General features: G+C 44.0%; 1 protein-coding gene across 1 annotated transcript in view; it reads left to right on the top strand.

Moving 5' to 3' along the window:
* The first annotated feature begins 445 nt into the window (after positions 1-445).
* LOC138859209 (uncharacterized) overlaps positions 446-14,512 on the top strand; it is a 14,307-nt gene continuing 240 nt past the window's right edge. The window contains exons 1-3 of the mRNA XM_070113413.1: positions 446-617; positions 2,619-2,771; positions 14,505-14,512. The exon at positions 14,505-14,512 is cut by the window's right edge and continues 240 nt beyond it. Coding sequence (XP_069969514.1) covers positions 446-617; positions 2,619-2,771; positions 14,505-14,512 — 333 coding nt within the window. The remainder of the gene's footprint in view (positions 618-2,618; positions 2,772-14,504) is intronic.

Here is a 14,512-nt window from a genome sequence, read left to right as displayed (position 1 = left end):
GATGATACGATTTAACATTATATGTTTTTATTTTCATTTTTATTTCTAATTCCTCGTTTTCGGTCTTAGACAAGATGAGCAGTGTTCGCTATGGCCAAATTCTAGAGAAAATTATGAATAAGAATGAATAATCGTAAAAAAAACATAAGGTATTTGACGTTTAACCCTTATTTATTTTTCTTCATTTCTTTACTTCCATTTCGACTTTTTTCGATTTTTGCTTTACATTTATTTCACTCATTTTCTATCGTTTTTCTACTTTTTTACCTCATTTTCTTTATTCATTTCAACCAATTTCTTACTTTTTCTCCTTACCTTTTACCTTTTTAAAACAACCTTTCCTTATCTATCTCTTCCTTAATTCCTTACAATTTTCTTCTTCTTCTTTTACCTTAAATTTACCCCTTTTCTATCGCTTCATCACTCCTTTTTTCCCTACTTAAGCATGGTGGTGTCTACCGTGCCTTGGGTGTTGCTGATGCTGGCGACTCGCACCTTACCAACCTCGGCGACCTTCCTCTTCATAGAGACTGGGAGGTTTGGCGCCTTCATGCAGACGGAGGCCAAGGCGCTGCAGGACTCCGACATGTACAAGGCAGTTGACGTCAGCAGTGTCTGTAAGTATCGTTCTTTGTCTTTGTCTCTCTCTGTCTTTTTCGGTCTCTTTCTGTCTGTCTCTCTCTCCCTCTGTATGTGTTACACACACACACCACATACACACACACACACACACACACACACTCACACACACACTCACACTCACACACACACACACACGCACGCACGCACACACACACACACACACACACACACACACACACACACACACACACACACACACACACACACACACACATATATATATATATATATATATATATATATATATATATATAAATGAATAAATAAATATATATGTGTCTAAATATATGTATGCATGTGTATATACAGAGAGATATGTATATGTATATATATATATATATATATATATATATATATATATATATATATATATATATATATGTATATATATAGAGTCATATTTAAAAAAAATTATATATATGATATATGCATTTGCGTTTGTGTATATATATATACACACACATACATAATTATATATATGTATATATATACATATATCCATATATATATAACATATATGTATATATGCATATATATATATATATATATATATATATATATATATATATATATACATATATATATATATATATATATATATATATATATATATACATATATATATATATATATATATATATATATATATATATATATATATATATATATATATATATATGGATATATAGATTCATACTCAAAAAATATATGTATATATATAATATGCATGTATGTGTATATATACATACACATACACACACACATACATAATCATATATATGTATATATACATACATATATGTATGTATGTATACATACATATATATATATATATATATATATATATATATATATATATATGTACATATATATATATATATATATATATATATATATATATATATACATATATATTTATATATATATATATATATATATATATATATATATATATATATATATATATATATATTTATATATGTACATATATATATATAAATGTATATATATATATATATATATATATATATATATATATATATATATATATATATATATATATATATATATGTATATATATGTGTGTGTGTGTGTGTGTGTGTGTGTGCGTGTGTGTGTGTGTGTGTATGTGTGTATGTCTGTGTGTGTGTGTATGTGTGTGTGTGTGTGTGTGTGTGTCTGTGTGTGTGTGTGTGTGTGTGTGTGTGTGTGTGAGTGAGTGAGTGAGTGAGGGAGTGAGTGAGTGAGTGAGTAAGTGAGTGAGTGAGTGTGTTTGTGTGTGTGTGTGTGCGTGTGTGTGTGTGTCTGTGTGTGTGTACGTGTGTGTATGTATTAATTTATACAATACAATAAATCTTTGATTTTAAGAAATGATAATCCGCATTTACATGCCAACCACCCTTAAATACTTTTCAATTACCTTGTATATTTATCCGAATTCCTGAAAATACTGTAAACTTAACACTACAAAAGTCTACGCATCTCACACGCCACGTTTCACTTACCCAGCCACCGAGTTTATACACTTGCGCCTCCTTCCTTAAACCTTAATTATTTATGTGATATAATCATGTTTTATCATTTTCCCATTTATCGGAAGCTAATGCTATAGCGTGTTAACCATATATCATGCATATCAAAACTCTTCTATACAAATACAGAGAATAAACTAAAATATTGATAAACAAGAACCACATTTTACAATAATCTCGCAGCATAGTTCCTTTTTTTTTTTTCTTTCTTTCTTTCTTTTAATCCAGCCTTCTTCCTTCCTTTATGACTCCGAGGCTAAAACTCATAATAGCGTCTGTCCTCTTGAGTGGAAGGACCGCCATCATTATCCCGCTGTTTTAACATAGAAGAAGGGGAATTTTAGCGAAATCAAAGAGCTGCTTAAGATTTATTCACAGGCTGTTCGAGAGCGGGGTAAAGTCAGACCGCTGGTACTTAAACATATATTTCTTTTTTATCTGAAGGTGAATGCCGCACTCTCTGCACGGTTCACCTTCGCTGCGTTTCTGCGTCAGCGGTGCCTGCAGGAAGTTCCTTCAGGTGCCGCCTCTCAGACAAGGGTCCGGCCGACTCCGCCCTCCTCGACGACCCCAGCGCCACCTACTTCTACTGGCCGAGTCTCTGATCTTTTTGTTTTGTCTCTTTTTCTGTGTGTTTGCTTTGTGTGTGTGTTTGTTGTTATTGTCGTTGTGTGTGTTTGTTGTTATTGTTGCTGTGTGTGTGTGTGTGTTTGTTGTTATTGTTGCTGTGTGTGTTTGTGCGTGTTTGTTGTTATTGTTGCTGTGTGTGTTTGTTGTTCTTGTTGCTGTGCGTGTTTGTGTGTGCTTGTTGTTATTGTTGCTGTGTGTGTTTGTTGTTATTGTTGCTGTGTGTGTTTGTTGTTATTGTTGCTGTGTGTGTTTGTTGTTATTGTTGCTGTGTGTGTTTGTGTGTGTTGTTGTTATTGTTGCTGTGTGTGTTTGTGTGTGTTTGTTGTTATTGTTGCTGTGTGTGTTTGTGTGTGTTTGTTGTTATTGTTGCTGCGTGTGTTTGTTGTTATTGCTGCTGTGTGTGTTTGTGTGTGTTTGTTGTTTTTGTTGCTGTGTGTGTTTGTTGTTTTTGTTGCTGTGTGTGTTTGTGTGTGTTTGTTGTTATTGTTGCTGTGTGTGTTTGTGTGTGTTTGTTGTTATTGTTGCTGTGTGTTTGTGTGTGTTGTTGTTATTGTTGCTGTGTGTGTTTGTTGTTATTGTTGCTGTGTGTGTTTGTTGTTATTGTTGCTGTGTGTGTTTGTTGTTATTGTTGCTGTGTGTGTTTGTTGTTATTGTTGCTGTGTGTGTTTGTGTGTGTTTGTTGTTATTGTTGCTGTGTGTGTTTGTTGTTATTGTTGCTGTGCGTGTTTGTGTGTGTTTGTTGTTATTGTTGCTGTGTGTGTTTGTGTGTGTTGTTGTTATTGTTGCTGTGTGTGTTTGTTGTTATTGTTGTTGTATGTGTTTGTGTGTGTTTGTTGTTATTGTTGCTGTGTGTGTTTGTGTGTGTGTTTGTTGTTATTGTTGCTGTGTGTGTTTGTTGTTATTGTTGCTGTGTGTGTTTGTTGTTATTGTTGCTGTGTGTGTGTTTGTGTGTGTTTGTTGTTATTGTTGCTGTGTGTGTTTGTTGTTATTGTTGCTGTGTGTGTGTGTGTGTGTTTGGTTTGCGTGTGTGTGTGTGTTTGAGTGCACGTGTCTGTGTGTGTGGGTGGTTGGTTGCTGGTGCGTCTGTGCGTACGAGCATGTGAATGTACATTGACAGTACTTCATTAGTAAGACATTTAGATTATTATTATTATTATTACTTATTACTTATTATCATTATTACTTATTACTTATTATTATTATTACTTATTAGTAAGATTCATTACTGCTTCAATACAATGTTTGCGGACTGGGTTTATTTTTTTAAAAATCTGTATCATAACAGCACATTCCATTAAATATGTAAACTGAAGACTATTCTGGTACATTCCAACACAAACAGTAATTTATCTTCATAGCAACGTGACAATGAGAAAAAAACGAGAAATGATCACCAGATGGTAAACAAGCTTCACTAATCAGCTGTTAGACAATGTGCATACATACATGAAATCAGCGAAACAAACGTACATGTCCTTACTCATGCAAAACAACAAATCTACATCATTTATCCGAATAGAAAGAAATACACCAATATTCTTTCGACACGAGACAAATACCCACGTCATCACTCATCCGAAACCGCCTCCTGTAAATAATGTACACGTCATCACTCATCCGAAACCGCCTCCTGTAAATAATGTACACGTCATCACTCATCCGAAACCGCCTTCCACAAATAATGCACACGTCATCACTCATCCGAAACCGTCTTCCACAAATAATGCACACGTCATCACTCATCCGAAACCGTCTTCCACAAATAATGCACACGTCATCACATCCGAAACCGCCTCCCACAAATAATGCACACGTCATCACCCATCCGAAACCGCCTTCCACAAATAATGCACACGTCATCACTCATCCGAAACCGTCTTCCACAAATAATGCACACGTCATCACTCATCCGAAACCGCCTTCCACAAATGATGCACACGTCATCACTCATCCGAAACCGCCTTCCACAAATAATGCACACGTCATCACTCATCCGAAACCGTCTTCCACAAATAATGCACACGTCATCACTCATCCGAAACCGCCTTCCACAAATAATGCACACGTCATCACCCATCCGAAACCGCCTTCCACAAATAATGCACACGTCATCACTCATCCGAAACCGCCTTCCACAAATAATGCACACGTCATCACCCATCCGAAACCGCCTTCCACAAATAATGCACACGTCATCACTCATCCGAAACCGCCTTCCACAAATAATGCACACGTCATCACCCATCCGAAACCGCCTTCCACAAATAATGCACACGTCATCACTCATCCGAAACCGCCTTCCACAAATAATGCACACGTCATCACCCATCCGAAACCGCCTTCCACAAATAATGCACACGTCATCACTCATCCGAAACCGCCTCCCACAAATAATGCACACGTCATCACCCATCCGAAACCGCCTTCCACAAATAATGCACACGTCATCACTCATCCGAAACCGCCTTCCACAAATAATGCACACGTCATCACTCATCCGAAACCGCCTTCCACAAATAATGCACACGTCATCACCCATCCGAAACCGCCTTCCACAAATAATGCACACGTCATCACTCATCCGAAACCGCCTTCCACAAATAATGCACACGTCATCACTCATCCGAAACCGCCTTCCACAAATAATGCACACGTCATCACCCATCCGAAACCGCCTTCCACAAATAATGCACACGTCATCACTCATCCGAAACCGTCTTCCACAAATAATGCACACGTCATCACTCATCCGAAACCGCCTTCCACAAATGATGCACACGTCATCACTCATCCGAAACCGCCTTCCACAAATGATGCACACGTCATCACCCATCCGAAACCGCCTTCCACAAATAATGCACACGTCATCACTCATCCGAAACCGTCTTCCACAAATAATGCACACGTCATCACTCATCCGAAACCGCCTTCCACAAATAATGCACACGTCATCACTCATCCGAAACCGCCTTCCACAAATAATGCACACGTCATCACTCATCCGAAACCGCCTCCCACAAATAATGCACACGTCATCACATCCGAAACCGCATCCCACAAATAATGCACACGTCATCACTCATCCGAAACCGCCTCCCACAAATAATGCACACGTCATCACATCCGAAACCGCCTTCCACAAATAATGCACACGTCATCACTCATCCGAAACCGCCTTCCACAAATAATGCACACGTCATCACTCATCCGAAACCGCCTTCCACAAATAATGCACACGTCATCACTCATCCGAAACCGCCTTCCACAAATAATGCACACGTCATCACTCATCCGAAACCGCCTCCCACAAATAATGCACACGTCATCACATCCGAAACCGCCTCCCATAAATAATGCACACGTCATCACATCCGAAACCGCCTCCCATAAATAATGCACACGTCATCACATCCGAAACCGCCTTCCACAAATAATGCACACGTCATCACTCATCCGAAACCGCCTTCCACAAATAATGCACACGTCATCACATCCGAAACCGCCTTCCACAAATAATGCACACGTCATCACTCATCCGAAACCGCCTTCCACAAATAATGCACACGTCATCACTCATCCGAAACCGCCTTCCACAAATAATGCACACGTCATCACTCATCCGAAACCGCCTTCCACAAATAATGCACACGTCATCACATCCGAAACCGCCTCCCATAAATAATGCACACGTCATCACTCATCCGAAACCGCCTTCCACAAATAATGCACACGTCATCACATCCGAAACCGCCTCCCATAAATAATGCACACGTCATCACATCCGAAACCGCCTTCCACAAATAATGCACACGTCATCACTCATCCGAAACCGCCTTCCACAAATAATGCACACGTCATCACTCATCCGAAACCGCCTTCCACAAATAATGCACACGTCATCACTCATCCGAAACCGCCTTCCACAAATAATGCACACGTCATCACATCCGAAACCGCCTCCCATAAATAATGCACACGTCATCACTCATCCGAAACCGCCTTCCACAAATAATGCACACGTCATCACATCCGAAACCGCCTCCCATAAATAATGCACACGTCATCACATCCGAAACCGCCTCCCACAAATAATGCACACGTCATCACTCATCCGAAACCGCCTTCCACAAATAATGCACACGTCATCACTCATCCGAAACCGCCTCCTGTAAATAATGCACACGTCATCACTCATCCGAAACCGCCTCCCACAAATAATGCACACGTCATCACTCATCCGAAACCGCCTTCCACAAATAATGCACACGTCATCACATCCGAAACCGCCTCCCACAAATAATGCACACGTCATCACTCATCCGAAACCGCCTCCCACAAATAATGCACACGTCATCACATCCGAAACCGCCTCCCACAAATAATGCACACGTCATCACATCCGAAACCACCTCCCACAAATAATGCACACGTCATCACATCCGAAACCGCCTCCCACAAATAATGCACACGTCATCACTCATCCGAAACCGCCTCCCACAAATAATGCACACGTCATCACTCATCCGAAACCGCCTCCCACAAATAATGCACACGTCATCACTCATCCGAAACCGCCTTCCACAAATAATGCACACGTCATCACTCATCCGAAACCACCTTCCACAAATAATGCACACGTCATCACATCCGAAACCGCCTCCCACAAATAATGCACACGTCATCACTCATCCGAAACCGCCTCCCACAAATAATGCACACGTCATCACTCATCCGAAACCGCCTTCCACAAATAATGCACACGTCATCACTCATCCGAAACCGCCTTCCACAAATAATGCACACGTCATCACATCCGAAACCGCCTCCCACAAATAATGCACACGTCATCACTCATCCGAAACCGCCTCCCACAAATAATGCACACGTCATCACTCATCCGAAACCGCCTCCCACAAATAATGCACACGTCATCACATCCGAAACCGCCTCCCACAAATAATGCACACGTCATCACTCATCCGAAATCGCCTTCCACAAATAATGTACACGTCATCACTCATCCGAAACCGCCTTCTGTAAATAATGCACACGTCATCACTCATCCGAAACCGCCTCCTGTAAATAATGCACACGTCACCACTCATCCGAAACCGCCTTCCACAAATAATGCACACGTCATCACTCATCCGAAACCGCCTTCCACAAATAATGCACACGTCATCACTCATCCGAAACCGCCTCCTGTAAATAATGCACACGTCATCACTCATCCGAAACCGCCTCCTGTAAATAATGTACACGTCATCACTCGTCCGAAACCGCCTCCCACAAAGAATGCACACGTCATCACTCATCCGAAACCGCCTTCTGTAAATAATGCACACGTCATCACTCATCCGAAACCGCCTCCTGTAAATAATGCACACGTCATCACTCATCCGAAACCGCCTCCCACAAATAATGCACACGTCATCACTCATCCGAAACCGCCTCCCACAAATAATGCACACGTCATCACTCATCCGAAACCGCCTTCTGTAAATAATGCACACGTCATCACTCATCCGAAACCGCCTCCCACAAATAATGCACACGTCATCACTCATCCGAAACCGCCTCCCACAAATAATGCACACGTCATCACATCCGAAACCGCCTCCCACAAATAATGCACACGTCATCACTCATCCGAAACCGCCTCCCACAAATAATGCACACGTCATCACATCCGAAACCGCCTTCCACAAATAATGCACACGTCATCACATCCGAAACCGCCTCCCACAAATAATGCACACGTCATCACATCCGAAACCGCCTCCCACAAATAATGCACACGTCATCACATCCGAAACCGCCTTCCACAAATAATGCACACGTCATCACATCCGAAACCGCCTCCCACAAATAATACACACGTCATCACTCATCCGAAACCGCCTTCTGTAAATAATGCACACGTCATCACTCATCCGAAACCGCCTCCCACAAATAATGCACACGTCATCACTCATCCGAAACCGCCTCCCACAAATAATGCACACGTCATCACTCGTCCGAAACCGCCTCCCACAAAGAATGCACACGTCATCACTCATCCGAAACCGCCTTCTGTAAATAATGCACACGTCATCACTCATCCGAAACCGCCTCCCACAAATAATGCACACGTCATCACTCATCCGAAACCGCCTCCCACAAATAATGCACACGTCATCACATCCGAAACCGCCTCCCACAAATAATGCACACGTCATCACTCATCCGAAACCGCCTCCCACAAATAATGCACACGTCATCACATCCGAAACCGCCTTCCACAAATAATGCACACGTCATCACATCCGAAACCGCCTCCCACAAATAATGCACACGTCATCACATCCGAAACCGCCTCCCACAAATAATGCACACGTCATCACATCCGAAACCGCCTTCCACAAATAATGCACACGTCATCACATCCGAAACCGCCTCCCACAAATAATACACACGTCATCACATCCGAAACCGCCTTCCACAAATAATGCACACGTCATCACATCCGAAACCGCCTCCCACAAATAATGCACACGTCATCACATCCGAAACCGCCTTCCACAAATAATGCACACGTCATCACATCCGAAACCGCCTCCCACAAATAATGCACACGTCATCACTCATCCGAAACCGCCTTCCACAAATAATGCACACGTCATCACTCATCCGAAACCGCCTCCCACAAATAATGCACACGTCATCACTCATCCGAAACCGCCTCCCACAAATAATGCACACGTCATCACTCATCCGAAACCGCCTCCCACAAATAATGCACACGTCATCACTCATCCGAAACCGCCTCCCACAAATAATGCACACGTCATCACTCATCCGAAACCGCCTCCCACAAATAATGCACACGTCATCACCCATCCGAAACCGCCTTCCACAAATAATGCACACGTCATCACTCATCCGAAACCGCCTCCCACAAATAATGCACACGTCATCACTCATCCGAAACCGCCTCCCACAAATAATGCACACGTCATCACTCATCCGAAACCGCCTCCCACAAATAATGCACACGTCATCACTCATCCGAAACCGCCTCCCACAAATAATGCACACGTCATCACCCATCCGAAACCGCCTTCCACAAATAATGCACACGTCATCACTCATCCGAAACCGCCTCCCACAAATAATGCACACGTCATCACATCCGAAACCGCCTCCCACAAATAATGCACACGTCATCACTCATCCGAAACCGCCTTCCACAAATAATGCACACGTCATCACTCATCCGAAACCGCCTCCCACAAATAATGCACACGTCATCACTCATCCGAAACCGCCTCCCACAAATAATGCACACGTCATCACTCATCCGAAACCGCCTCCCACAAATAATGCACACGTCATCACTCATCCGAAACCGCCTCCCACAAATAATGCACACGTCATCACTCATCCGAAACCGCCTCCCACAAATAATGCACACGTCATCACTCATCCGAAACCGCCTCCCACAAATAATGCACACGTCATCACTCATCCGAAACCGCCTCCCACAAATAATGCACACGTCATCACTCATCCGAAACCGCCTCCTGTAAATAATGCACACGTCATCACTCATCCGAAACCGCCTCCCACAAATAATGCACACGTCATCACTCATCCGAAACCACCTTCCACAAATGATGCACACGTCATCACTCATCCGAAACCGCCTTCCACAAATAATGCACACGTCATCACTCATCCGAAACCGCCTTCCACAAATAATGCACACGTCATCACATCCGAAACCGCCTCCCACAAATAATGCACACGTCATCACTCATCCGAAACCGCCTCCCACAAATAATGCACACGTCATCACTCATCCGAAACCGCCTTCCACAAATAATGCACACGTCATCACTCATCCGAAACCGCCTTCCACAAATAATGCACACGTCATCACTCATCCGAAACCGCCTCCCACAAATAATGCACACGTCATCACTCATCCGAAACCGCCTCCCACAAATAATGCACACGTCATCACTCATCCGAAACCGCCTTCCACAAATAATGCACACGTCATCACTCATCCGAAACCGCCTCCCACAAATAATGCACACGTCATCACATCCGAAACCGCCTCCCACAAATAATGCACACGTCATCACTCATCCGAAACCGCCTCCCACAAATAATGCACACGTCATCACATCCGAAACCGCCTCCCACAAATAATGCACACGTCATCACATCCGAAACCGCCTCCCACAAATAATGCACACGTCATCACTCATCCGAAACCGCCTCCCACAAATAATGCACACGTCATCACATCCGAAACCGCCTCCCACAAATAATGCACACGTCATCACATCCGAAACCGCCTCCCACAAATAATGCACACGTCATCACATCCGAAACCGCCTCCCACAAATAATGCACACGTCATCACATCCGAAACCGCCTCCCACAAATAATGCACACGTCATCACTCATCCGAAACCGCCTCCCACAAATAATGCACACGTCATCACATCCGAAACCGCCTCCCACAAATAATGCACACGTCATCACATCCGAAACCGCCTCCCACAAATAATGCACACGTCATCACTCATCCGAAACCGCCTCCCACAAATAATGCACACGTCATCACATCCGAAACCGCCTCCCACAAATAATGCACACGTCATCACTCATCCGAAACCGCCTCCCACAAATAATGCACACGTCATCACATCCGAAACCGCCTCCCACAAATAATGCACACGTCATCACTCATCCGAAACCGCCTCCCACAAATAATGCACACGTCATCACTCATCCGAAACCGCCTCCCACAAATAATGCACACGTCATCACATCCGAAACCGCCTCCCACAAATAATGCACACGTCATCACATCCGAAACCGCCTCCCACAAATAATGCACACGTCATCACTCATCCGAAACCGCCTCCCACAAATAATGCACACGTCATCACATCCGAAACCGCCTCCCACAAATAATGCACACGTCATCACTCATCCGAAACCGCCTCCCACAAATAATGCACACGTCATCACTCATCCGAAACCGCCTCCCACAAATAATGCACACGTCATCACTCATCCGAAACCGCCTCCCACAAATAATGCACACGTCATCACTCATCCGAAACCGCCTCCCACAAATAATGCACACGTCATCACTCATCCGAAACCGCCTCCCACAAATAATGCACACGTCATCACTCATCCGAAACCGCCTCCCACAAATAATGCACACGTCATCACTCATCCGAAACCGCCTCCCACAAATAATGCACACGTCATCACTCATCCGAAACCGCCTCCCACAAATAATGCACACGTCATCACTCATCCGAAACCGCCTCCCACAAATAATGCACACGTCATCACTCATCCGAAACCGCCTCCCACAAATAATGCACACGTCATCACTCATCCGAAACCGCCTCCCACAAATAATGCACACGTCATCACTCATCCGAAACCGCCTCCCACAAATAATGCACACGTCATCACTCATCCGAAACCGCCTCCCACAAATAATGCACACGTCATCACTCATCCGAAACCGCCTCCCACAAATAATGCACACGTCATCACTCATCCGAAACCGCCTCCCACAAATAATGCACACGTCATCACTCATCCGAAACCGCCTCCTGTAAATAATGCACACGTCATCACTCATCCGAAACCGCCTTCCACAAATAATGCACACGTCATCACTCATCCGAAACCGCCTCCCACAAATAATGCACACGTCATCACTCATCCGAAACCGCCTCCCACAAATAATGCACACGTCATCACTCATCCGAAACCGCCTCCCGTAAATAATGCACACGTCATCACTCATCCGAAACCGCCTTCCACAAATAATGCACACGTCATCACTCATCCGAAACCGCCTCCTGTAAATAATGCACACGTCATCACTCATCCGAAACCGCCTCCCACAAATAATGCACACGTCATCACTCATCCGAAACCGCCTCCCACAAAGAATGCACACGTCATCACTCATCCGAAACCGCCTCCCACAAATAATGCACACGTCATCACTCATCCGAAACCGCCTTCCACAAATAATGCACACGTCATCACTCATCCGAAACCGCCTTCCACAAATAATGCACACGTCATCACTCATCCGAAACCGCCTCCCACAAAGAATGCACACGTCATCACTCATCCGAAACCGCCTCCCACAAATAATGCACACGTCATCACTCATCCGAAACCGCCTCCCACAAATAATGCACACGTCATCACTCATCCGAAACCGCCTTCCACAAATAATGCACACGTCATCACTCATCCGAAACCGCCTCCCACAAATAATGCACACGTCATCACTCATCCGAAACCGCCTTCCACAAATAATGCACACGTCATCACTCATCCGAAACCGCCTTCCACAAATAATGCACACGTCATCACTCATCCGAAACCGCCTTCCACAAATAATGCACACGTCATCACTCATCCGAAACCGCCTCCCGTAAATAATGCACACGTCATCACTCATCCGAAACCGCCTTCCACAAATAATGCACACGTCATCACTCATCCGAAACCGCCTTCCACAAATAATGCACACGTCATCACTCATCCGAAACCGCCTCCCACAAATAATGCACACGTCATCACTCATCCGAAACCGCCTTCCACAAATAATGCACACGTCATCACTCATCCGAAACCGCCTCCCACAAATAATGCACACGTCATCACTCATCCGAAACCGCCTTCCACAAATAATGCACACGTCATCACTCATCCGAAACCGCCTTCCACAAATAATGCACACGTCATCACTCATCCGAAACCGCCTTCCACAAATAATGCACACGTCATCACTCATCCGAAACCGCCTCCCACAAATAATGCACACGTCATCACTCATCCGAAACCGCCTCCTGTAAATAATGCACACGTCATCACTCATCCGAAACCGCCTTCCACAAATAATGCACACGTCATCACTCATCCGAAACCGCCTTCCACAAATAATGCACACGTCATCACTCATCCGAAACCGCCTCCTGTAAATAATGCACACGTCATCACTCATCCGAAACCGCCTTCCACAAATAATGCACACGTCATCACTCATCCGAAACCGCCTTCCACAAATAATGCACACGTCATCACTCATCCGAAACCGCCTTCCACAAATAATGCACACGTCATCACTCATCCGAAACCGCCTCCCACAAATAATGCACACGTCATCACTCATCCGAAACCGCCTCCTGTAAATAATGCACACGTCATCACTCATCCGAAACCGCCTCCTGTAAATAATGCACACGTCATCACTCATCCGAAACCGCCTTCCACAAATAATGCACACGTCATCACTCATCCGAAACCGCCTTCCACAAATAATGCACACGTCATCACTCATCCGAAACCGCCTCCCACAAATAATATACACGTCATCACTCATCCGAAACCGCCTCCCACAAATAATATACACGTCATCACTCATCCGAAACCGCCTCCCACAAATAATATACACGTCATCACTCATCCGAAACCGTCTCCCACAAATAATATACACGTCTTCACTCATCCGATACCGCCACCTGTAAATAATGCACACGTCATCACTCATCCGATACCGCCTCCCACAAATAATATACACGTCATCACTCGTCCGAAACGCCTCCCACAAATAATGCACACGTCATCACTCATCCGAAAACCCGCATCTCACCACAGACAGACTC

This window comes from Penaeus vannamei, chromosome 34, assembly GCF_042767895.1.
Source record: "Penaeus vannamei isolate JL-2024 chromosome 34, ASM4276789v1, whole genome shotgun sequence".
Lineage (NCBI taxonomy): Eukaryota > Metazoa > Arthropoda > Malacostraca > Decapoda > Penaeidae > Penaeus > Penaeus vannamei.
This window is presented reverse-complemented; position numbering and strand designations above follow the sequence as displayed.